Source organism: Gekko japonicus, unplaced genomic scaffold, assembly GCF_001447785.1.
Source record: "Gekko japonicus isolate JY-2015 unplaced genomic scaffold, Gekko_japonicus_V1.1 scaffold1, whole genome shotgun sequence".
Taxonomy (NCBI): Eukaryota; Metazoa; Chordata; class Lepidosauria; order Squamata; family Gekkonidae; genus Gekko; species Gekko japonicus.
Genome location: NW_015164181.1, coordinates 2,533,142 through 2,559,473, shown reverse-complemented (window position 1 = coordinate 2,559,473; position 26,332 = coordinate 2,533,142). Strand labels below are relative to the sequence as shown.

The window sequence follows — 26,332 nt, the reverse complement described above, 5'->3', positions numbered from 1 at the left end:
CCAGAGCATCAATGCCGGCTTCACAGCACCAGAAGCAAAGGTGAAGTTGAGCTCTTCGTTTCATCCTGTCAGCATTAGAATTCTCCCCCCCCCCTCCCGTTATCATCTTTGAGGCTGCACTAAAATCCCAGGGGAACAGATGGCACAGCTTGTGTTCGGTAATAGTACATCCCCAAACATAACCTTGTTTATGACTGTCTCCTGCTACCACAAGGGCGGGGTGGTTTTTGAGAGCTTCCCACGCTGGATTTGAGGGTGGGGGCAGGGGTCTGCTGGTTTGTTCAAAATCCAGCACTTTATCAAAACTGTTCACGGTTGTTACTGGTGCAAAATATTTTTGTCCCGTGCCCTTCCTTTAAAAAAACAACAACGGCTTATTAAAGTTGAACGATGCAAATCTAAAGTGGCAACCCAAGCACGTCTGAGACAAGCGCCCTCAATGCTACAGAACCTAAAACTTTAGGTTCACGAAACCGTCCTCCAAAAGCTGTAAGGCAGCAAGCATCAAATGCAACAGCAGAAACAAGTTTCAGAGGGTGGGCGTGTGGGTGTGCATTGCATCCACAGGCATTTCTTGTTGACACCCCTCCCACCTTCTGAGTAGGGTTTCCATTTCTCCTCTACTTGCGGCTGACGAAGGAAGCGTTGACTCTCGAAAGCTTCTACCCTGAAACTCTTGTTGGTCTCTAAGGTGCACTACCGAGCTTGAATCTAACTGTTCAAAATGTATCATGGTGGGTAGCTGCATTAGTCTGTCTGTAGCAGCAGAAAAGAGCAAGGGTCTTAGGATGCATTAACAGAAGCATCGTGTCCAGATCACGGGAGGTGGTAGTTCCGCTCTATTCTGCTATGGTCAGGCCTCACCTGGAGTCCTGTGTCCAGTTTTGGGCACCACATTTTAGGAAGGATGTTGACAAGCTCGAGCGTGTCCAGAAGAGGGCAAGCAGGATGGTGAGAGGGTTGGAATCCAAGTCTTATGAGGACAGGCTGAAAGAGTTGGGTATGTTTCGCCTGGGAAAGAGAAGGCTTAGAGGGGACATGAGTGCAGTCTTCAAGTATTTGAAGGGCTGTCATGTAGAAGATGGAGCGGATCTATTCTCTCTTGCTCCGGATTGCAAGACTAGGTCTAATGGGTGGAAATTACAAGGGAGTCGATACCGGCTAAATATCAGGAGAAACGTCCTAACTGTAAGAGTGGTTGAGGAGTGGCACAGACTGCCTCAGGAGGTGGTGGATGCTCCTTCGCTGGATGTTTTCAAGCGGAGGCTGGACGACCATCTTTCAGGCATGTTGTAGGGCTACCTTTCGGCTATGCTCCTGCAGAGTGCAGGGGGTTGGACTAGATGACCTGCAAGGTCCCTTCCAACTCTAACGTTCTATGAGTCCAGCAGCACCCTAAAGACTAACAAAATATGTGGCAGGGGAGGAGCTTCTTCAAATACAGACACTTGCTCTTTTCTACTGTTCGAAAATATGTTTTTCCCTGCATTGGCCAAGATAATTTTTTTCTCCAGGTCCGTCCCTGTATCTCAAAAGTCCTTAAAAATCACACACACACACCGCCCATGGCAATCTACTCTTAACCAGCTTGCTGCTGTTACATGCAGACCCATTGTCCAGAAGTCAAGTCTGTGAGCTGCCCCTTATGGTACTAGTTCTACACACCAGAGGCTTTTGTGAGAACCTGGTGAGAACTATGGAGAAGTTTCAAAAGCTTTTTATTCAGACAGGCACCCCTAGCTGTTTCCTTATGTCATGATGATGTACATGATTTCCCTTCTTTCTTTCCAAGAAAGGAGTCACTGTAATCGGCTGTGTGAGAACTACCATGAGAAATGGACCAACATTTTTGTGTGCCTGAGGAGACTGCTTGCTGCATCTCTGTATGATTTACTGCTCTGGTCTTCTCCTCTTTCCAATCCATCTTTCCTGAGGGCCTTCTTTTGAAATTTTAGAGTAAGAGTGGCTGTTCTAGCTTGTGCCTTGATATACTTCTAAGTGGCTACTGGATTTAGCTAATTGCATCTTCTCTTCTAATGGTCAAGTGAGGCCTGATCTGTGGATACTTAAATCTACAAACTGGGGCCACATTGACATAAACCAGGTAGTTCTACAAACTTGGGAAACACCCCAAGACTGCAGAAAAACCTGAAATTGTTAAAAGAAAAATTACACTGGAGGAGTTTAAATCCCCCTAAAAACAAAAGGCATGGGCAGGCGACTCACTTACCTCCCATCTTTTGGTGGGCCTGGCAGTGTCACCGTTGGTGATGGGGTGGCTGGGAGTTGTGGTAGGCCTGGCAGTGTCGCATAGCCAGGAGCCACTGCAGGCCTGCCCTGCCCTAGCCCCATTTCGTCAGCTCTGGGAAGCTAAGCAGGGTCAACCATGGCTAGTATTTGGATAGGCGATCCCCAAGGAATACCAGGGGCATGACACAGAGGCGGGCAATGGCAAACCACCTCTGAAAAGTCTCTTGCCTTAAAAACAAGTCTAGCTCACCAGCTAGTGGTGCATAACAGTAAAACAGCTACTGGCTGCCAGACAATCTTAGGATCTCTTGGCTATACTACACACATTGCCATATGATAATTATTGTTACTGCAGGCCTGTCAGTGTCACCAATGTTGTGTGAGGGGGGACATGAAGCTGCAGCAGGTCTGGCAGCAGTTTGGGGGGGGGAGGAAGCTAAGAGGGAGTTCCCCCCATGAGTATTGTGGGGCCTTACTTGTATGTATATAATTTATAGAATCTGTTAAGTCTGGTGCTCAACAAATAGTCGGAGAGTGATCTCAGCAAAAACTCAAGTTTAATTTGCAACACGAACACTTCTCCAACACGGTACAACATCTGATAGCCCGAACAGCTTGTCCATAGTAGCTGCTCGGTATTTAAATATTTCCCGGCTAATATAGCCACGCCTACTATACAAGTAAGTAACAACCAATACGGTTGAGCGTATAAGAGCCAATCACCTTTGTTCCCGCTTACAGCTTGCTTGAACGTGATTGGACACATTTGCCTTGGGCTTGAATCCCTGCCCAAGACGAAGCTTAATATTGCTTCCCTATGAGATATTTCACATACATCTTACAGCATTCATGGCAGCTTCTGAATACATTACAGAATCTTTGTAGACATAATAAAAAGCTTATATGTGTGGGTGTAGGCATGCTTTAATGTGTTTACTTTATCTGTATTCTGCTTTAAAGAATGTACAGATTTTTATATTAAGGCTGTCTGTGAGAGGTATTTCTGAGTTAATGCTTGTGATTGTGAACAATATTCTATGGCAGATTCCCTGATGGTTATAGACCTCCCAGGAAGCGAACACAAAAGATGTTGGGATTATTAATTCAATAAATTTCTGCTCCCCTTTATTGCACCATTGGTCTTTTTGCCTCTCCCCGCCCCCCTTCAGTCATTCGACATACAGAGAATTAACTGGTCTCAGAGGAGGTTAGCTGTTATGTCCCTGAATGAGTCACTGCTACCTTCTCAATCCGGACTCAGAACCTGTGACTCATACCAAAAAAAAAGGAGAGAGAACTCCTGCAAGGGCACATAAAAGCAAAACTTTATGGGTGTAGGAATGCAGTGTATCTCTCTTTTTTTTTTTGGTATGGGGAGGGGGACCAGAACAGTAGAACTTGCTTCATGCTCCCCCACCCCACTCCCAGGGCAAGCCATTGACACTCCAGATGCACCAGAAGGAGAAGACAGAGGAAACCTGGTGTGAGGCAAGTACAGAGGTGCTTTATCCCAAAATAGGCAATGAGTCTAAACAATCTTTGCAGGTTGTCACTTCATCAGGCAGGCGTTCAAGCAGGAGCCCCGTGTTGATAGCTCTCTGTGGGTGGCTGGAAAAGCTGCGGGTAAAAACTGTGATTCAGCACCGAAGGACATCTCTCTCTCCCTCTCTCTCAGTTTTTATTCCACTCTTCCTCCTGGGAGCTCAGGGCAGGATGCGTGGCTCTCAGCCTCTTGTAGCAACCCCGTGAGGTGGTCTAGGCCTAAATATGCTTGCCAATTTCCAGGTGCCACCTGGAGGCCTTCCAGAATAAAAGCTGATCTCCAGACGAAAGCAGTCAGCCCCCCCCCCGGAGTAAAACAGCTGCTATGGTGGGTGGACCCTATGGCATTATGCTCTGCCCTCCCCAGACTGCACCCTCCAATCACCAGGAATTTCCCAATCCGGCGTTCGCAATCTAAGGAGTACGGTATTTAACTGCAGAGATCTCTCTCCTCCCCAGACCCTGCCCTCCCAATGAGCCACCCCCAAAAAGAGAGCTGATAGGCCCATAGTCACCCTATGAGCTCCATGGGGGAGTGGGGAGCTGGAACCCAGTGTGGTGTAGAGCGGCAGACTCTCATCTGGTTCCCCATTCCTCCACATGCAGCTGCTGGTGTGACCTTGGGTCACTCACCGTTCTCTCAGAGCTCTCTCAGCCCCGCCTACCTAACAGAGTGTCTGTTGTAGGGAGAGAAAGAGAAGGTGATTGTAAGCCACTCTGAGACTCCTTTGGGTAGCGAAGAGCATGGTATAAATTTTAAAACCAACAGCTCCTCCTCCTCCTCCTCCAACTGTCTAATCACTGTAAACCACAGGCTTCCGTGAACAGAGCCCTGCTGGCCCAAGGTCCAGGTATTCCAACACTGTGTCTCCAATATTGGCCTGCCAGATGGTCCCAGGAAGCTGTCAAGCTGGGTGTGGAAGGTAACAGTCCTCTCCTCCTGTTTGCCCCACCCGGCAGCTGGTTTTCAAAGATACACTGCCTCTGAATGTGGAGGTACCATTTAGTAATCCAGATAGCCCTTGACCATGGGCTTACAGGCTGAACAGAATTTTCTGCAGTAGAATGCAGCTGCATCAGTGAGTTCAAATGGAGTAGATTTTATTTATTTTTTAATTTATTTAACCTTCGACTTCTATCCCGCTCACCCCCTAGGGGCTCTGAGCGGCTTACAATTCCAATTAACCAATCTAATCTAGGGCCACATATGTAGGGAAGGTGAGAAGCCTGCCAGGCACCCTTATCCTGTTGTAGCAGATCTTCTTATTGTGAGGGGACAGTCCGGCGGCGACACTCCTCCGGCGCAGGTCTTCACTGTTCCGCTTTTTCCAGCTGTCGCAACTCCGCCTCCAGGCCTGGACCACACTGTGCTTCCGCGCATGCTCGCAGCGGCCTCTGTCCAAGTCAGGCTCCGGCCTGCCGCGTCGCTCCGCCTCCGCACCTTGTTGGTCCGGCCTCCTTCGTTCGCCTCCTCGCCTCGCCAGCTGCCATTTTTCTCCGTCGCCGCCGCCGTTCATCGCTCTCCATTCTCTGCTCTCCGCCATCGCTGCTACGCCAGGGACGGGTGCCTCCCCGCTCTAATAGCAGGTACCCATTTTATCTACTTGCCCTTTAACGGGCTTTCGAACCACTGGGTGGACGGGATAGGTAGAATTGGGGGTGCGTATTCATTCCTACTCTCAGACAGGCTTACAGCTCTATGTTACTCTCCCCCCCCAACCCTGTAGCGCCGTAAGGCTAGAAGTGATTATAAATCCATAGGGCTATCAAATGAAGCAGGACTTCATTTTGTATTCTGGCCGAAGCTTTTGGGAGTTGATGTTCCCATCATCAAATGAGAGTCACAAAAGTTTCCGCCAGAATAAATATCGGCCACTGGATTTGTTTCACTTTAACATTTTTCACATTCACTTTTTATTTCTATCCCGCCTTCCTCCCCAGTCGGGACCCAAAACAGCTCACATCGTTCTCCTCTCCTCTGTTTTATCCTCACAACAACCCTGTGAGGTAGGTTAGGCGGAGAGCGTGTGACTGACCCAAGACCACCCAGCAGGCTTCCATGGCAGAGCAGGGATTGGAACCTCAGTTTCCCTAGCTCAGCACTTTAACCACTGCACCACACTGGATGGCTGTGGATGTTTTAAGTGTGGCATGTCTGAAGTTCCCCATTCTCCCCATTCAGATAGACTGCTCCTGCACAGAAGCTGCTACCCAAACTTCTTCTGCCTAAAGTGCAACCTAAACTTGGCAGTCTTCCATAGCCGCCAGTAGGTGGAGCATTGGGTTTTATTTTATTTTTTTTAAGAAACTCAGCTTTGTGGAGTGTTCACTGTAAAGAAGTACAAATATGTGATTTGACATTGCAGTGCTGAAAACCTGGGGCAGCTAGACAGTTGCCCATCTATTTCTGCGTCCTGTGCCCGGATCTGAAGTTCCCCTCTTATGTTTAACAGAACTGCCGTGTTTGTCTTGAAAGACGTTGATTGTGTAAAATAAGGAGTCTGTTTCATGGTGCCGCTGGACAGGAATATGCTAATAAATGTGTTTTTGACACTAGGCAGGGACAATTCTTGGCTGTGGGTTTACATGTATTTTGACAAGGGAAAAGGACAACATTTGTCTTCAGGTTCCAGGCCCAGCACAGCAGTAACAAAAAACCTAGACACTAAGTTTCTGGCTTGCCTCTCTGCCCTATGTTTTCTTTATTTGTATTTATTCCCCATGTTTCTGCCAAAAGTGAGAGCTAGTGTGGTGTAGAGGTTAAGAGTGGCAGATTCTAATCTGGAGAACCGGGCTCATTTCCGCATTCCTCCACATGAAGCCAGCTGGGTGACCATGGGCTAGTCACAGCTCTCTTGGAGTTCTCTCAGTCCCCCCAAATAATTCTTCCTTCCTCCATTTTCTCCTCACAAGAAGAATCCTTTGTGGTCAGTTAGGCTGAAACCGAGTGACTGACCCAAGGTCACCCAGCGACCATCCTTGGAAAAGAGGAGATTCGAACCTGGTTCTCCCAGATCCTAATTTGATACGTTGATGGTTACACCACTGCAGCGGGAGACAGTGTGACCAAAGGCAGAGGAGGCCTGGGTTGTGGGCTCACCCCTCACAGCCTCAAGCCCTTTAAAAAAGGTTAACTGTTTCTCCAACACTCAAAATGGGTCTTAAATTGTACAGAAAATCATATGGCACGTGCACATTCAGTAGTGACTTCCCTGCAGCTCTTGTGATGAGAAATTGTACCTGCTAGAGTTCACCTTCTGTCATGCTTTTTCAATATCTTCCTGTACTTATGGTTGCTTCAGCTGAAGAGTAAGCCAGGAACCGAGGCTGCCAGCTGTCCAATATAAAACTGACTTGGTCTGTTGCTGTGCTTTGAACAGCAATCGCTTAAATAACTAGCAGAAACCAGTGGGTTTTCCCCCCCAAGATGAGACCTAAAACTAGATCTCTTGTTAATTAGCTGCAAATCAAATGCCTGTTAAAGGAACAGTTATGAAGTCTGGCTCAACACTTGGCAACCCAATGTAGAATCTAGTTCAAACAGTGCTGGAAGGAAGGAAGGAAGGAAGGAAGGAAGGAAGGAAGGAAGGAAGGAAGGAAGGGTTTTTATACCCCACTCTTCACTACCTGAAACAGTCTCAGAATGGCTTACAATCGCCTTCCCTTCCTCTCCCCACAACAGACACCCAGTGAGGTAGCTGGGGCTGAGAGAGCTGAGAGAACTGTGACTGACCCAAGGTCACCCAGCTGGCTGCATGTGGAGGAGTGAGGAATCAAACCTGGTTCTCCAGATTAGAGTCCTCCACTTTTATGCACTACACCACAGCTGCTCAGAAAGAAAGAAAGAAAGAAAGAAAGAAAGAAAGAAAGAAAGAAAGAAAGAAAGAAAGAAAGAAAGAAAGAAAGAAAGAAAGCTGTCCTGTACTGGCTCAAGTGGTTAAGATGCTGAACTGCAGGCTGTGGAAGGTCGGTAGTTCAGCAGTTCAAGACCCGAGTTGCCGCATGATGGAGTGAGCTCCCGTCTCTAGTTCCAGCTCCTGCCAACCCAGCAGTTCGAAAGCAAGAAATTGCAAGTAGATAAATAGGTACCACTTCAGTGGGAAGGTAACAGCGTTCCGTGCACCTTGGTGTTTAGTCATGCTGGCCACGTGACCACGGAAACGTCTTCGGACAGCGCTGGCTCTTTGGCTTTGAAATGGAGATGAGCACCGCAACCCTAGAGTCGGATTCGACTGGCTTTCGAGCAAGGGAACCTTTACCTTTACTTTACTGGCAGTATACGTAGGACAAGCAATATTTTCCTGGTCATTTGGCAACCCCATAGCGATACTGGGAGCCAGGGGAAGGAAGGCTCCCAACTGATGAGAAAAAAACAACCTTTGTTGACTCTTGTTCCTTTTAGAGAGGTTTGATTGGCAGAAGTCAGAAGATGATGCTTTGTATACTAAAAAGCTAAGCATAAGACTTTTTTGCAGCTGCAGATCAAACTTCGGTTAAAAGAACCTTCAGCTCAAGGAACAGCCGTTTCCAAAGGTGGCCACCTTCGTTCTGCCACCCTCCTGTTTTAAGAAAGCTGTAGGACAATCTGGTGGGGCTGTGAATTCCATTAGACCAACCCCTCTCTGCGTTTTCCTCCTGTGATTTGAGCAATGCACAGACTGTTGATTAAGCTGCCTTTAAAGATGCAGGATCAGGGGCTCGTAAAAAGTTGGCAACCTTCTTCACACAGATTTGGTTCCCCCATATTCCTGGGATTTCTAGTTTTCTCCGAAAAGGGTTTGTCCCAGGCTCGCTGATCAGCTGCCTAGACTTTCCTTGCCTCCCACAAAGCTGTTAATAATGTAATGGCATCTGTTTTCTTTTGGACAGAACATTTCCACCCTCCCTTAATCCTGGGTTCAGCTTATGTGCTTGTTGACAGCTGAATGGCTTGAGGTCGTAAAGCAAAAATGTCCATTAATCCTTGGGAGGGAGGCCAAAATCCACCACAAACTGGTTTGCATTGCGGTAAATAGCTACTAAAAAGTCATTGATGGCATGAGAAAGGTGCCGGGAATAATGGCTCGGAAGGGGGAATGAATGGGGGAAAGCAGCCCCTAGGAAGGCTGGGGAGAAACTGTGGATTGTGGGAGGAATTATGGCTTTGCCTATTGAAAGCTGTGGGTTCGAACTTTGGCCTTGCCAGTTCAGTCTCAGACAGCAGGCACTAGGGGATACACTTTATGTATTTTCTTCATTTATACCCTGCTCTTTTGCCCTAAATCAGCTTACAACATTCTCCACTTCTCCATTTCATCCTCACAACAACCCTATGAGGTAGGTTAGGCTGGATAGGTGTGACTGGCCCAAGGCCCTATTTTAGAACAGAATGATTGTCCTGCCCAGCGCTTTGCCCCAGCTGGGCTGAGCGCTTTCTAGGAGCGATTCTGCATTGGCTTTCCCCTCTGTTGTTTTACGAGACCCACACTGGGAACAGAGATTTCCCTCTGCATTGCATGCTGCTTTCTCTTTCTTCGATCATTGGGTTTTATGGCACCGTCTGCGTAGATTTATGGCCATTCAGGGGTGACTTTGCAATTAGTACGCGCTGCCCCGAGGTATCTGAATGTGGTTTTTGAGCTGCACTTTCCCCTCTCAGTTGAGAAATGTGAATGCTAGATGCAGGGCCGCTCTAGGTGTGATCAAACTCACAGCCACTTAAGAGACCCAAGTCATCTTTATTTCCCTCCACATACTATTACTCAGGGGTCATTTCGTAGAAAAAGAGCTAGGGGAACTCATTAGCATAACTCATTAGCATATGCCACACCCCCTGACATCAGGGGCCCAGCGGTGGACCTGCAAGGCCAGCGGGAGTGCAAGGAAGCCCCGCCAAGGCCCTCCCTGGCCCCAGGCAGGCAGGGGTGGGGAGAGGCAGGGAGGAAGCAACTTACCCTCCATCTTCTCCTGCCTCCTCCTGGCTGAATGAGGGCCGGAAGCGGGGCTGCTGGAAGCAGGGGGCGGGGCTTCGTCATGTGCCCCTCCCCCCTGCACCTCACCCGGGGGAACTGCGTTCCCCCGCGATCCCCCCTGAAATGACCTCTGCTATTACTTACAGTTAACTCTGCCAGGGGCAGTACAAAGATTCAGGAGGATCTTTTTATAAAGGTCATAGTTAATGTCTGTGAGATTTCGGGTAGGTTCCACTGCAATATTGTTAAGTTTGCCAACCTCCAGGAAGGGCCTGGAGAGCTCCTGCTACTACAACTAATCTCCAGACTACAGAGGTCAGTTCCCCTGGAAAAAGTGGCTGCTTTGGAAGGTGGACTCTATGGCATTGAACCTGGCTGAGGTCTCTTCCCTCCCCAACCCTGCCTTCCCCAGGCTCCACCCCCCCAGAGAGCCAGTTTGGTGTAGTGGTTAGAGCACAGACTCTAATCTGGGAGAACTGGGTTTGATTCCTCACTCCTCCACTTGCACCTGCTGGATGACCTTGGGCAAGCCATAGTTCTGGTAAGAGCTGTTCTTGAAAAAAAAGAGCAGTTTCTGTCAGACCTCTCTCAGCCCCACCTACCTCACAGGGTGTCTGTGGTGGGGAGGGGAAGGGAAAGGAGATGGTCAGCCGCTCTGAGACTCCCTTGGGTAGTGAAGGGCGGGGTATACATCCAATCTCTTCTTCTTCTGCTTCAGATATCCAGGGACTTCTCAGCCCAGAGCTGGCGACCCTAAATTCTATACAATAGGCTGCTTCATTATACAATTTCTCAAATTTTGTAATTCAGTGTTGTTTCATTGTTTGTGCTTTGAATTACACCATTTCATTGCATTTGTTTGTGTACTGTATCCGTTTTCAGTGTGTTAGAAAGAAGAGGATTACAAAATCAGAGCAGCTGTTGCATTTTTGATTGTATGTATAACACTGCTCTGATTGCTGTTTTATACATTTGTCTTAAGAGAGTTGGACTACAAATAAAATAGGCAAATAAATAAAAAAGTAATCTTTCCTGTTAGCAGGCTACTGGGTCCCACTCAGTGCAAGGAAATTTCATATTTTCAAACTGACCTGTAGCACAGCCCAGTGCATGTTTATTCAGAGGTAAATGCACTGCAATCTTAAATGTGTATTTTCTAGGGCAAACTTCTTACTCAAGTAGGGTACCCATAGGGTTGTGCTGCACAGCTGTAATCTTGTGCACGCTTCCTTGAGAGTAAATCCCTGGAATTTAACTGGGATTTACTTCTGAGTAAACATGCCTAGGCACAAGCTATATGTCAATTTCATTGAGGCTGTACTACCTCCAATTATACCCTCCTTGGATTAGTTACTGTATATATCCACATTCACTGTCTCGTAGGGCATTTAGTCCAGAAGCCCAATCGAACATAGTGAGTCACCGAGTACAGAGCCCACTTGTGCTAATAGTGCTCAGAAGGAGAAAAATCATTTCCCGGGTTTGAATTTAGATTTCAAAAAATTAGCATTAAAAAAAACCACACTAGATAGAGCCGTCTTCTCAACGGGGCCTTCAATGTAATACGTTTAAAAAGGTAAAGGTTCCCTTGCTCGAAAGCCGGTCGAATCCGACTCTAGTTGCGGTGCTCATCTCCGTTTCCAAGCCAAAGAGCCAGCGCTGTCCGAAAACGTTTCCGTGGTCATGTGGCCGGCATGACTAAACACCAAGGCGCGCAGAACGCTGTTACCTTCCCACCGAAGTGGTACCTATTTATCTACTTGCGATTTCTTGCTTTCGAACTGCTAGGTTGGCAGGAGCTGGAACTAGAGATGGGAGCTCATTCCGTCCTATGGCACCCTGGGTCTCGAACTGGTGACCTTCCATCCTGGGTCTCGAACTGACCTTCCACAGCCTGCAGTTCATAGTTCTACAAACTATGAACACACAACCCAGATTTAATCCGGATGAACACCATCATGTGTGCATGCAACAGGCATTTGCGAGGCACCTCTCTCTTTTTTTGGCAGTGATTATTCCTTTGGAATAACGGCAGAGAGAGAGATTAAAAAGTATTTCGGATTGGAAGGCGCACTGCCGCCCATGCCGAGTTTTCTTTTCGCATCCGAAAAGCCAAACTCTCCTTTAACTCCCCTGCAATCCCAAACACGGTGTTTCTGAACTCCCGCTGCCTTTTCTGAACAAAGCCAGGCTCACGCTGCACACGCCAAAGCGGTCTGCCGTGCAGTTCTAGGCACAGTTCCCGCTAGGCACAACCGCGTTTACTCCCAGGTAAGCGTGCCTCGACCACCGCAGCCCTAAAACCCCGACTGCGTGGGCAGTTGGCAAGCGGTTCGGCCAATCGCCGCGGGAGTCGCTTCTCTGACCACGCCCCTCTGCGCTTTCGGCTTCCTGATTGGCGGAGCGATAAAAACCGGGCGCGAGAGCTGGGCTCCTACATTCCGTAAACGAAGTCGTGGGAACGCGACGCGGGAAGCCTCGATTCGGGTTTCGCCTTCGGGGGGCTCCCGGAATCGGTGCCTCGTCCTGGGGTCTCTCTACAAGTGAGCGTCGCCCCCTGGCTCATCTGTCCATGCCGTAATTCCTCCTGCTCTCGCAGCCAGGCTGGGATTAACGATGGCCAAAAGGAGTTCTTTGTTCATCCGAATTGTGGAGGGGAAAAACTTGCCAGCTAAAGACATGTAAGTAGAAGGAGGGGGGGGGGATTCCAAAATCCCAACAAGGAAGGGTTTCTTTTCCTAGGTGCTTCATTCTCTCTACTTTGTCAAATAGGGGGGAATGTGCTTCCTATCTGTCTTGTAGTTTGAGCTTTAGGTGTGCTTACTCAGAAGTAAACCTTGTGATTTCACCAGTATTTAATCTCCCGTAAAGCGTGCGCAGGGTTGCTGGCCTTTCCCCCTGGCTTTCTGCATGTTTACGTTCAAGTAGACCTTGTGGTTTTCAGTGGCACCGCTTGGAATGTAGTCTTCTGTGTATTGACTCGGGAGTGGGGTTTGCGCACCTTAACGGTACTTACTCCAGTGTAAGTGGGGTGTTTCTGTTCATGGCTTTTAGCTCTGGCAACCTGCCGTCCTGCCCGGGCGCTGTTGGGGCTTGGTTTGGTTTTCTGCCTATAACTTTCCCTTTTCTCCTACTGGTGTAGCTCAACTGGTGGTGTCTAAAAACAGCCCGATCTGTGTTCTTCTGCTTCCTTTTTGGGGACAGGAAGAAACAATCTACAGATTTCACAAGGCTGAGACATGCTGTGCCAGTGCCCAAAATGGATTTTGTTTCTTTTCCCCTTTTTAAAGCAGGGTTGGCATTTCAGTCATAACACTTGGCTGTAGCGTTTGCGGTGAGCATCCTACGTCCACTCCCACAGCAGCCCTATGAGGCGGGACAATAGGCATGTTTCTCTGCTGCCGGTGGGGAAGGTGAGGCTGAGAGTATTGCTATCTCCCACCAACAGTTAAATTAAGCTGAACCACGGCTGAACTGAGAGGTCTCCTGTTTTGTGTTACCCCACCTCTGATTGGAAATGCTTTCCCCCATCCTCTTAATCCAGATGGCATTGCATTCTTATCTGTTATGGTATTAACAACCAAGGGCAAGGTTGGAAGGTGGCGAAGAAGTCTTTCTCCACTTCAGTGTGCTTACCTGCCATCTGATGTCCCTAAGCTCTTATTAAGTGCCCGGCGTGAATCTTGCTTCTATGATTGACTGGCTGAAGATTTCTGCCCTTCCTTTTGGCTTTGAAGCCATCACTGTGGCTGAATAATTCCAAGGTCAAAGAAGGGGATGAACTTGATGGTAAAACCAGCCTGATTAGTAGCTGTGGCCTTTATAGCAGAAAGAGGACCAGAATAAAAGGTTCTTGTTGTTGTTGTTGTTCAGTCGCACAGTCGAGTCCGACTCTTCGCGACCCCATGGATCATCTCCCGCCAGGCCCTCCTGTCTTCCGCCGTCCTCTGAAGTTGGCTCAATTTCATGTTCGTTGCATCTAAGGTTCTTAGATACGATTAAAAGCACCACAGAACTGCAGTGAGGGTTAGTCCCTTATGTTTTCTGACTGCCCACTTTGCTATGTCTTGTGGGGAGGGGAGGCTTGGTATTCCTAGCTGTATTCATGGTGGTGAGGGGGGGTTTATACACTTTCTTAAAGCCCCCCTTCTCTTCTCTCTCCCTTTCCTTGGAGAGCCAGTTTGGTGTAGTGGTTAGGAGCGCGGACTCTACTCTGGGAGAACCGGGTTTGATTCCCCACTCCTCTACATGCAGCTGCTGTTGTGACCTTGGGTCAGACACAAGATCTTTCAGAGCTGTTCTCTCAAAGGCAGTTCTCGAGAGAGCTCTCTCAGCCCCACCCACCTCACAGGGTGTCTGTTGTGGGGAGGGAAGGGAAAGGAGATTGTAAACAGCTCTGAGACTCCTTTGGGTAGTGATGGGCGGGGTATAAACCCAATCTCTTCTTCTTCCTTCAAACGCTATCCAAGAGCTACCATTTTAGAACCCGGTGAGGTGCAGTGGTGGTTAGGGCATTGGCCTGAGACTGTGGTGAGCTGGTTTCAAAGCCCTCCTCTGACAGGAATCTTGCTGGCTGACGTTTAGCCACTTGGTCTTTCTCAGTCTAATCTACTTTACAAAACTGTTGTGAGGAAAAACTGAAGAAGAAGAGAAGAGATTGGATTTATACCCCGCCCTTCACTTGGAGTCTCAGAGCGGCTTACATACTCCTTCCCCTCCCCACAACAGACACCCTGTGAGGTGGGCGGGGCTGAGGGAACTCTGACAGAGACTGCTCTTTTTCAAGGACGGCTGTGCCAGAGCTTGTGACTGACCCAAGGTCACATCAGCAGGTGCAAGTGGAGGAGTGGGGAATCAAACCCGGTTCTCCCAGATTAGAGTCCGCACACTTAACCACTGCACCAAACTGGAGGAGAGGAGAACCCTGTGCGTTCCCATGAGCCTCTTCAGCCGTTCCAGATATGCTGAGCTGCAACTTCTGTCCGTTACTTGTGTGACATCAGAGTCATGTGACAGGAAGAGCAGGAGCCAGGAGTATGACCTCACTGGGGTCAAGGTGAGGACCACGGACAGCGACCAAGAGAGATGGGGCAAGAAACACAGGGAAAGTTCCAGGACGTGTGTCGTAGCGCAGGAGGAGCCAAGGGTCAGATCCACATTGGCCACTGAGTAACATCTCTTGCTGTTTCTTTCAACATGTTCACAAGACAGGCAGGAGTGTCCTTGCCCTCTCTGCCACAGATACCTCCAAAAGGGTGCCCCCCCCCCGAGGGCTGCTCTCTAGGGCAGGGTTCCCCATGGCCCGTGGGTGCCATGGCAGCTGCCAATACTTTCCTTTGCGCCCGCCAAGCTTTTCAGAAAGCGGACAGGGCCACTGTAAGCCATCGTTATTGGTTGCTCTCCTTTAAATGAAAGGGTTTCCCACTGGAAAATGAGAAGCATCTGGGCTTTCCTTAGTTTGTGGTTCCATTCCCCCTTCTGGATTTCTTTCTTCCCGGGAGGTGTGAGGAGGGAAGGACTCCGTTTGGCCCTGCCTCTGGGGGCAACCATTTGGGGCTTGGCTCTGCCCCCTGCGGTAGCCATTTTGGGGTGGTTATCACCACTCCCTCTCAAAATCTCTGAGGTGCCCGCAGGCTCAGACAGGTTGGGGACCTCTGCTCCAGAGCCTCTGGTGTCGCCTGTTTGGTGTAGTGGTTAAGTGCGCAGACTCTAATCTGGGAGAACCGGGTTTGATTCCCCACTCCTCCACTTGCACCTGCTGGATGACCTTGGGCAAGCCGTAGTTCTGGCACAGCTGTTCTTGAAAAAGAGCAGTTTCTGTCAGAGGTCTCTCAGCCCCACCTACCTCACAGGGTGTCTGTGGTGGGGAGGGGAAGGGGAAGGAGTTTGTAAGCTCAGAGCACTCCTTCTGGTAGTGAAGGGCGGGGTATAAATCCAATTTCTTCTTCTTCCCTGAGTGTTGAAAAGCACTGCCTCAGGGGAAATGTAGGATAACAGAATGGCAGAGATAGGCTCTCTAATGTACACAACATTACTTGCCAAGCGCCCTAAACGATGAGTGCGGTGGTCAGGGGAATTCCCTTTTGTTGTGCAACTTAGTTAGCCATGTCTCTTTTTATCAGCCATCAGCAATGTTGATTATCCATATTCATATCAGCAAGGCATAAAAACCACTGGCAGTTGAGCATGCAGTGTCCCCCCCACCCCACCCCCAAGGGAGATCTTTGGGGCTGGGCCTGAACTGGTGCTGGAACTCACCACACTTGCCCCCCTGGCCAGTGTTCCCTCTAAGCTGAGTTAGTGTGAGCGGGCTCACAGTTTTTTAGCCTCTAGCTCACACATTTTTGTCTCAGCTCAGGAAGGATGGCTCCAGAGCAAACTAATTCATGCAGCAGCCAAATCGCTTGCTCACAACTTTAATGCTGGTAGCTCAGAAATAGAATTTTTGCTCACAAGACTCCAAAGCTTAGAGGGAACATTGCCCCTGGCACCTGTTTCGAGATCTAGAGCTGTGAAGTAGAATCACCTTCCTTAGGCTTGAAGGCTGTGGTTCTGATCTGTTGAGTAAGCCCCGTGGAATAACATAGGACTGACTTCTGAGCTAGACCTGTTGAGGTTTGCTTCCTTCGTGGTAGCAGGGGACGTTACATAGAAGTGGGGGAAAGTTACACTAGGATTAAAGATGGGTTGGGAAAGACTATGAATGTATTACCAGCTGTGAATTAAACACTTGTGGTGTTCACACTGCTGTGTGCTAGCATCCTGTTGTAATCTTTGTGCTAGGCCTGTAAGGTAAGCCCGTGTTGTCATGCCCATTATGCAGATGGGGCAGTGGGAAGACTGAGGCCGAAAGAATGGCTTGCCAAAGATGTCCTGGTGAACTTGCAGCAAGACTAGGGCCCCTGCTGATGACAGCTCATTTACTGAGACTCTGTGCTACACCTGCAGCGGGGAGTTGAATGATGATTTTACTCCATGGTTCTTCCTTCAGAAGGCCTCCCCTTTTTGTCTTTTGTTTCTGCAGTCAAGCTTTCTTTGTGTATTCTTCCTGTAGGAATCATTCCAAACCATTCTTGTGTAGAAAGAAATGCCCTGTTGGAACTGGCCTAACATGGTCATGTGGGAAGGGTGAACAGATTAGCAGGTCAAGAATCACTAAATTCTATATTAAAATTGACATCTCACCCTTTCCCTTCAATCCACTTAAAGCCCTTTTCCGCCTTGGTGTAGTGGTTAAGAGCGGCAGGACTCTAATCTGGAGAACCAGGTTTGATTCTCCACTCCTCCACATGAAGCCAGCTGGGTGACCTTGGGTCAGTTGTAGGTCTCTTAGAGTTCTCTCTCAGCCCCACCTACCTCACAGGGTGCCACTGTTGTGGGGAGAGGAAGGGAGGAGATTGTAAGCCTCTCCAAGACTCCTTCGAGTAGTGAAGGGTGGGGTATAAAACCAATTCTCCTTAATTTCTATTGTCTTCACAACAGCCTTATAGGGTAGGCTAGCAGGTGATAAGGGCCAAGGTCACCCAATGTGCTCTGCAACTGAGTGAGAAATTGAACTGGGGTTCTCCATGGTTCAAAAGCTACGATACTCCCGATGGCTATTGCCCCTGCTTATTTATGGAGGTGCTCTGAATGGGTCATATACTTGGTGCTAGAATTTGTTGACCTTCTCAGAGCTCAAAGCATTTAACGATATTTCTTGTGACCACTGCAATGATGCCACCGTCATTTAAAAATGGCAGCAGTGTCCTGTTGGCAGCCATGAGGACACCGTCCCATGTGGTTTGGCCCCGAGAATCACGGTGTAACGGTGGATAGAATGTCCAGCCCTGACCCGAGAGACCTACGTTCAACTTCCCTAAACAGGTTTATTCAGAAGTCTAATTTTATTCAGTGAAGTTTACTACCCGGAAGGTGTTCTTAGGACTGTACTACAGCTTGGCCAAAGTCACTCAATATTTTATTTATTTATTTATTTTTAAATGGAAGTTAACAGTCTTGAGGCTGTAAGAGATCTTGATTCAGCAGTAAAGGCTTTGGCCTGGTGGGAGGGAGAGGTAAGCTTCCAGGGAATAGAGTTGCCAACGCTGGGTTGGGGGAATTCCTGCATACTCCTGGCCCCACTGCTGGACCTCCTGATGGCATCTGGTATTTTTGGCCACTGTGTGACAGAGTGTTGGACTAGATGGGCCATTGGCCTGATCCAGCATTGGCTTCTCTTATGTTCTTATGTGGAGCCTTGGGAGGGGGAAAGACCACAGTGGGGTATCAGAATCTACCTTCCAAGGCAGCCATTATCTCCAGGCGAGCTGATCCGTTGTCCGGCAATTCATTGTAGTTTTGGGAGGTCTCCAGGCTTCAGCTGGAGGTTGGCAACCCTTCCAGGGAAATTACTAGCTCTCTTCCAACTTCTGTAACCTCTCTGGGACTTGAACGGGCCAACTTTGCTATCTCCCTCTTTAATTTTAATCCCCACCCCCATTTCACAGGCCCTTGAGCGACACTGCTTGGAGTGTGCTCAGTTTTCCCCATCTAGTTGCTCCCACCCCCATTTTTTTGTTGACTTGCAAAGTCATTTTTTCCCCCTCTCCACACAGCTGGGGAATCCCCTGGGTATGACTCAACCCTGACCTTGTCTGACTGTGGCAAGGTTTTGCTCTTTTACCACTGATGTGGGCTAACCTCTTGCTTGATGGTAACAACATGCCATAGAACAGAAGGCTGATTCTGGAGTTGCCAGCCTCCAGGTGGGGCCTGGAGATCTCCCAAAATTACAGTTGATCTCCAGATGACAGAGATCAGCTCCCCTTGAGAAAATGGCTGCTTGGGAGGGTGGACTCTATGGTATCATGCCCTGCTGAAATCCCTCCTGTCCCCAAACCCCACCTTCCCCAAGGCTGCCCTCCCAAGTCTCCAGGAATTTCCTAACCCAGAGGTGGCAACCCTGTGTTTAGTGGCAAACTTTAAAAGACTTGTGATGCAAAATTCATGTGGGTATCGGCAATGGGCAGAGCCAGTTTGGTGTAGTGGTTAAGTGTGCAGACTCTAATCTGGGAGAACTGGGTTTGATTCCCCACTCTAGTGGGGAGAGCTAGTTTGGTGTAGTGGTTAAGTGCGCGGACTCTAATCTGGGAGAACCGGGTTTGATTCCCCACTCCTCCACTTGCACCTGCTGGATGACCTTGGGCAAGCCGTAGTTCTGATAAGAGCTGTTCTTGAAAAAAGAGCAGTTTCTGTCACCTCACCCGTGTTAACTACTAGTCTCTGAGAGCCAGCTTGGTGCAGTGGTTAGGAGCATGGACTCTAATCTGGGAAAACCGGGTTTGATTCCCCACTCCTTCACATGCAGCTGCTGGTGTCACCCTGGGTCAGTCACAAGTTCTCTCAGAGCTGTTCTCTCAAGAGCAGTCCTCGAAAGAGCTCTCTCAGCCCCACCTACCTCAAAGGGTGTCTGTTGTGGGGAGGGGAAGGGAAAGGAGTTTGTAAGCCGCTCTGAGACACCTTTGGGTAGTGAAGGGCGGGGTATAAATCCAATCTCCTCCTCCTTCTTCCTCCTCCTCCTCCTCCTACTTCAAACAACAAGGGGAAAAGACTAGTGTCACAGGAGTCACTAGTGTCACAGGAGTCTACTAGTGGAATTTGTATCTTTGGGACATTACTACTTCAGCAGCAGCCTCTTCTTTAGAGTAAAGCTCTCAGAAGCACCTGCCTGGGTTTCCCTTGCTTTGCCGTCCTGTGCTTTTTGTGCAGGAGCAAACAGGTTCTTCCTGCAGGCACCCCCCCCCCCCAAGTTCCTGTCCGCTGGCTCAGAACGTTCTCTTTGCACTTACCCACTAGCAGGTAAATGTCTGCAGCTCGAGATGACCTAGATTTGCCAGCGGTATCCTGGGAGTGCTAGAAAGGAGCAGGCTTGCCAGGCGTGGGCTTGAACTTCTCCTGCTGCCCTTTCCTGAGGAAAGAAAATGCTCTGATGGTGTAAAGTGGAGGAGATGTTTGTTTGTCTTTTCTTTCTCTACCTACAGGGACAATGGCTGTTGAAGGCTAGAGAGGCTTTGGCTGGTTGCTGTTGGGTGTTTTGTCTGTAGCTTTTGGTATACCAGGATTAAAATGGCTGCTGAGGAAGGCTGAGGAGGGTTAAATTGGAGGAAAGAAGACAGGGGCCTGCCTGTATTTCAAGAACCATCCCCTACATCAAGTTCTCCCCTCATAAAATTGTGATGCTAATGGTGGGGAAGGAGGGGAACGCTGATGTACGTTGAGAGTTCCACAGGAATGTTGTCAAATGTTAGGACAAAAAAGAGCACCCTGGCAAAGGTAGTGTGGTGTAGTGAGTAGTGACTAGGAGCTAGGAGACGCGGGTTCAAGTCTCCAGCCATGGAAGCTTGCTGGGTCACCTTGGGCCATTCACACCCTCTCAGCCTAAACAACCCTCACATGTTATTGTGAGGGTAAAATGAGGGAAGGGTCAAAGTTGTAAGCTGCTTTGGGTTCCTACTGGGGAGAAAAGCAGGGTATAAATACTCAGGGATCATTTCGTAGAAAAAGAGCTAGGAGAACTCATTAGCATAACTCATTAGCATATGCCACACCCCCTGACATCACCGGAAGTGTGCCATAAGGCCACACCCCCTGACATCACTGGAAGTGTGTCATAAGGCCACACACCCCGCCCCCAACGGTCCTGGCTGCTGCCGCCGGCCTTGCAGCTCCACTGCTGAGCCCCATGAGGGGCCTGGCGGTGGACCTGCAAGGCCGGCGGGAGTGCAAGGAAGCCCCGCGAAGACCCTCCCTGGCCCCAGGCAGGCAGGCAGGGGTGGGGAGAGGCAGGGAGGAAGCAACTTCCCCTCCCTCTTCTCCTGCCTCCTCCTGGCTGAATGAGGGCCGGAAGCGGGACGGCCGGAAGCAGGGGGCGAGGCTTCGTCATGTGCCCCGCCCCCGTACCTCACCCGGGGGAACTGCGATCCCCTGTGATCCCCCCGAAATGACCTCTGTAAATACTTAGGTTGATGTCAAGAGGTTCTGGAGGGAGAATCGAGGGCACCATTCATGACCTATGTTCCCTCTAAGCTGTGGAGTCTTGTGAGCAGAAATTCTACTTTGTGAGCTACTGGAATTAAAGTTGTGAGCAAGCCATTTGGCTACTGAGCTAAGAGAAAAATCTGTGAGCCAGAGGCTAAAAAACTGTGAGCTAGCTCACACTAACTCAGCTTGGAGGGAACACTGTTCATGACCCTCTGTGGTTTTTAGAACCAGTATCTGACCAGTAACAGGGAGCTGGCACAGATGGTTGAAATCTGTTCATAGCTCCCCACCCCTGTCAGGCAGTGGCCACAGTTTATGCGTGTTCTTTCCTTTTTGAAGCATATCAGTTTAATTTTGTGTTTTAGAAGTCAGAATGATTTAACGGCAGTGAGGGCAGAACAATTGAAATCCGAGCAACTCAACACAAAAGATTGGGCTGGTTTTCCCAGGGTGGTCAGTGGGCTGGTTTTGTGTTGAACTGCCAACACTGGCTTGTTAAAAAAAAGAAAAAGAAAAGCCAACCCCTTGAAAAATGCCAGTGCTGTGAGTGACCGATGGGAGTGTAGAAGAATTGAACAGCTGAAAGGAGCAAAAGCATACATTCTGACCATAATCTCCGGTGGAGTTCTGAACTGGTTTCTTTTTTTCTGGCGTCCGGCATGATCCCAAACAGAATGACACCCTTTTAAACTCCATTGACTTCAACCGACTTAGATGGGCATAACTGCGATAAGGGTGGCATTGCCAGTATTGGCGCCCTGGTGGGATGCAGTTATGCAGTGGACCCAGGCCCTGGCAACAGCAGAGGAAACCGGCAGAGACTGAGAGGGAAAGAAATTTGGGATTGTAGCAGAGAATCGATGAAGATTTCCAACACTTCTGCATATCGAGTTGGCAAAGACCAGTTCTGTGCTTGGGGATGGAAAACAGATCATGTTGTGACGCCTTTGCACAGATCTGTGGTGTGGTCATGTTTGGAATACAGTCAGGGCTCTTTTTGTAGAAAAAGCCCAGCAGGAGCTCATTAGCATAATAGGCCACACCCAACAGCAATTATTAGCATATTAGGCCACACCCTGACAGCACCGCTCATTAGCACATTAGGCCACACCGCCTTGTTACCAGAAGTGTGGTCATCCAGCCACACCCACCTTTTGCTTCTTATTCTCTTTACCTTGTTTGTTGTCAAAACCCAGGGCTTTTTTTGTAGCAGGAACTCCTTTGCATGTTAGGCCACACTAGGGTTGCCAAATGTTAATTTCTTACCGGCGGGGGATCTTCTTCCCAGTCAGGGAACCGGTTGCGAAAGCGCGCGCAAAGCGCGCGCCGCCAGGACGTCACCAGAAGTGGCGTCACACGCTGGGCGGGGCCACGCCGTTTGAGGGGAAAACAAAGAGTTTTCCTCTCAAATGGCTGCCATTTGAGGGGAAAACTCTTTGTTTTCCCCTCAAACGGCGTGGCTCCGCCCCCAGCGTGCGACGTCACTTCCGGGTGACGCGCACGCGGGGGTGGGGTTTCCCCCGGGCCCCGATTCCGGCGCGCCGGGAATCGGGGCTCCAAAACGGGGGATTCCCCGCCCCCCGGCTGCATTTGGCAGCCCTAGGCCACACACCCCTAATGTAGCCAATCCTAATGAGTTTCTGCTATTGGGTGTGGCCTATTATGCTAATGAGCTCCTGCTGGGCGTGGCCAACTCAGGAGCCAGCTGGAACTCCGTTCTTTAGCGTTCCTGCCCAAAAAGAGCCCTGCGTGCAGTTCTGTACAATGGACTTAATAAAAGTGATTGAGGTCTGAGCCAGCAGGGCTCTTCTGATGTTCTGCTTATCCCTGAACTTGCTTGTGGCCTTGGGCAATATTTCCTTTGCCATCTGTAATGGGGGAGGGAGGATGACGATGAGGAATTTGGGCTTGGCTTTGGTCATAAGGTAAACGCACTTTGAAGCATGCGCAGAGTCCTCTTTGGAGAGGGGAGTTGTGTGCGTGCTTGACACACTGGAAGTCCCAGGTCCAGCCCCCCAGTCAAAAAACTCTCTGGTGATGACAGGGGTCTTTCTGAGCCCCAAGAGTCATTGCCAGCTATTGGGGGGGGGGAGCTGCTCCCTGTGCTCTCTTCGTTTATTCCTTGTTCCAGGATTGGGGGCGGTGGGATTGATGTGTCCTGCAAAATCTCTTGCAGTTGAATCCTTGGCTGTCACGAGCAAAGGTCAAGCTGGGAATCCTCTGCCAGCACCCGTCCACCCACGCCTGGCCTCTGGTTACCGCATCTCTCTGTGGTGATCACTAATTTAGATGCTCTGTCATCGAGCGCCTGGCGCGAGTCCTGTGGGGATGGCTTTGTTTGGAATCAGTGGAGAGTCCAGCCCTCGCTTGGTAGCGGCTGCAGGAGTGACAGCGTTCCCTTTCCCGGTCCCCTTCTCCAGCCTACAAATGCCCCCAGGTCATTCACTAAAGCTCCCTCTCTCTCTCTCTCTCTCTCTCTCTCTCTCTCTCTCTCTCTCCCCCCCCCTCCCTCTTCACGGATTTCCGTTTCTCTTCTCCTGACACTGGAGCCCACTGGCCCATAAATCCACTGAAAAGAGCATTTTGTCAGGTTGCCCTGCCCCGGTTAACTGGGTTGGCTTTCCTTTCCCTCTCTTCATACACCTGTTGCTGGTTTGGGGCCTAGAGAGGGGAGGGGGAACGGTGAATCTCTGGCTTAGGTGGCCTTCAGGAAAGGATTAGAGCCCTTCATGGGGAGGCCAGACTGTCAGTTGGGAAGGATGAGTAAAGGGGGGATTCCATGTGCAAAGGCAGTGTCCTCCTCCCGCCTCCCATGACAGTGTAGAAGGGTCGCCCTTATAGAGTTTCCAGCTCTTGGTTGGGAAATTCCTGGAGATTTTGGGGGGAGGGGCCTCAGCAGGACACAGTGCCACAGAGTCCACCTCCAAAGCAGCCATTTTCTCCAGGGGAACTGATCTTGGTCAGCTGGAGAGCCAATTGTAATGGCAGGAGATCTCCAGGTGCTACCTGGCAGTTTGATGCAGTGGTTAGGAGCCCGGACTCTAATCTGGGAAAGCCGGGTTTGGTTCCCCGCGTCTCCACATGCAGCTGCTGGTGTGACCTTGGGTCAGTCACAAGTTCTCTCAGAGCTGTTCTCTCGAGGGCAGTTCTCGAAAGAGCTCCCTCATCCCAACCTACCTCACAGGGTGTCCGCTGTGGGGAGGGGAAGGGAAAGGAGTTTGTAAGCTGCTCTGAGACTCCGAGTGAAGGGCTGGGGTATAAATCCAATCTCTTCTCTCCTTCTCTGCTTCTCTGTAGCATTGCCAGCGTCCAGGTGGGGCCTGCCTGGCGATCTCCTGGAATTACAGCCGATCTCCAGACAGAGATCAGTCCCCCTAGAGAAAATGGCTCCTCTGGAGGATGGGCCTTCTTCCATTATATTATGCTGAGGCCCCACCCCCAGAATTCTCCAGAATTTCCTAACCCAGAGCTTGCAACCTTGGGTTCAAGTTTCCAGTGAGACAAACATCCGCTGTGGGGGGCATTGGGGGGATAATTCATGTTGCTTCCCTTTCCCCCCAATTACTGATCCCCCCCCCCCCCAATCCTTTGTAGTTTTTAACATAAGAAATATCCGGGAGGGCCACTTAACCTGCCGTGTTTTTACTGGAATGCCGTCTCTGGGTAACTGGAGACCTTGTGGGTCTGTCAACAAAGCATAAGGCCTTTGAGAGGGAGGAAATGATTGGTGATGTGACCTTTTGAAACTGTTTATTTAATGCTAACAGCCAGAGACCTCTGAGGGGAAAAACATGTTTTGTTTGTGGCTGAGAATTCGCTTAGTTTATGTATTTAGGGTATGTGTGTGTGTAAGGGAGAACGGATTCCTTTAAAATGCTTTCTGCAAAAGTTTTTGTTTTCTTCTCCCCTTCCCAGAAGCAAACGCTACTTTTGGTTTTATAAACTCTTATCTTTTAAGACCTGCATGCAACTTATGTGGTGGGAAGGATGAGAAAGGTCAAACCAACTATGGGCGCCCTGTAAGCTTAAACCAGCTTGCAGCTTCATGTTTCCTTGGAAGCAGGTCCCTCCGAACGCAGAGGGACTCACTCCCTAAAGTATGTGTAGGATTTCAGGTGTTCTCCCATGAAGTGAGAAACTGGTGCATGCTTGTTTTTAAAAAAACACAAAAGTTGGTACTGTGTGGACAGGAGGGCAGCAAATGTACACTTCTGTGCTTAAGGACCGGCTTAGATCCAGGTCAAAAACTACAATGGGAAGAGGAATAATCAAATTCTGTCTGTCTAATTCCACCACCACCCCCCAAAAAAATCTGTCTCATTCTTGAATCCTCCAGGTGACTGTAGCAAACTGCTTTCTCCTGAAAGCGGTCCATTCTCTGCTGAGTTGCGGAGGTCAGACTTGTACTTCCAGCTGTGCTTCATTCTATCTCCTGCTTTTCTGTCCAACGACAACTGCCAAGATCACACCTGAAGCTATCTTATATGTTCAGAGGGCATCTGTGCTGGTATGCGGTAGAGTAGGTGGATTGGAGTCCGCTAGCACCTTCGAGACCCACAGGATTTGGGGGGGGGGGGGTATAAGGCTCAAGTGGTTAAGACGCTGAACTGCAGACTGGAAGGTCAGTAGTTCAGCAGTTCGAGTGCAGCACCCCAGCTCCTGCCAACCTAGCAGTTCAAAAGCAAGAAATTGCAAGTAGATAAATAGGTGGGAAGGTAACAGCGTTCTGTGTGCCTCGGCATCTAGTCATGCCGGCCACATGACCACAGAAATGTCTTCGGACAGTGCTGGCTCTTCGGCTTGGTAACGGAGATGAGCACCACATCCCTAGAGTCGGATTTGACTGGCTTTCGAGCAAGGGAGACATAAGCTTTTGAGAATCAAAGCTCTCTGGGTGTCTGTCGAAAGGAGCTTTGACTCCTGAAAACTTCTCCCCTCCCCAAATCTTGTTGGTTTCTAAGGTGCTGCTGGACTCAAACCTAGCTGCCTTCTACTAAATCATACCATTGGTCCGTTAAGGTCAGTCTTGTCTACTCAGACTGGCTGGCAGCAGCTCTCCAGGGTCTCAGGCAGAGGTCTTTCCCATCACCTCCTCCGGGGTACGTGTTGGGGATTGAGGCTAGGGCCTTCTAGACACCAAGCAGAGGCTCTTCCTGGTCACAGTCCCTCCCACCAAGGCATCCAGTGTTAGAAAATGCTTCATAAAATCAGAAGTCAAATATATAAAAACACAGAACTGGCAGTTAAAGCACAGGGCCAAAAGGAGGGGACTCACTGAGTGAATGCTCAATGAAGCAATAAAAGCCTTAATGGTTCACAGCCAGCATGGGGTTGTGCTTAGGGCAGGGGTTATTTCGTAGAAAAAGAGCTAGGGGAACTCATTAGCATATGCCACACCCCCTGACATCAGGGGCCCGGCGGTGGACCTGCAAGGCCAGTGGGAGTGCGAGGAAGCCCCGCGAAGGCCCTCCCTGGCCCCAGGCAGACAGGGGTGGGGAGAGGCGGGGAGGAAGCAACTTACCCTCCCTCTTCTCCTGCCTCCTCCTGGCTGAATGAGGGCTGGAAGC

General features: G+C 49.6%; 1 protein-coding gene across 1 annotated transcript in view; it reads left to right on the top strand.

Moving 5' to 3' along the window:
- The first annotated feature begins 12,211 nt into the window (after nt 1-12,211).
- The window catches only part of RASA4B (RAS p21 protein activator 4B), an 81,948-nt gene continuing 67,827 nt past the window's right edge, over nt 12,212-26,332 (top strand). The window contains exon 1 of the mRNA XM_015408008.1: nt 12,212-12,424. Within this exon, the coding sequence (XP_015263494.1) occupies nt 12,360-12,424 (65 nt within the window). The 5' untranslated portion in view covers nt 12,212-12,359. The remainder of the gene's footprint in view (nt 12,425-26,332) is intronic.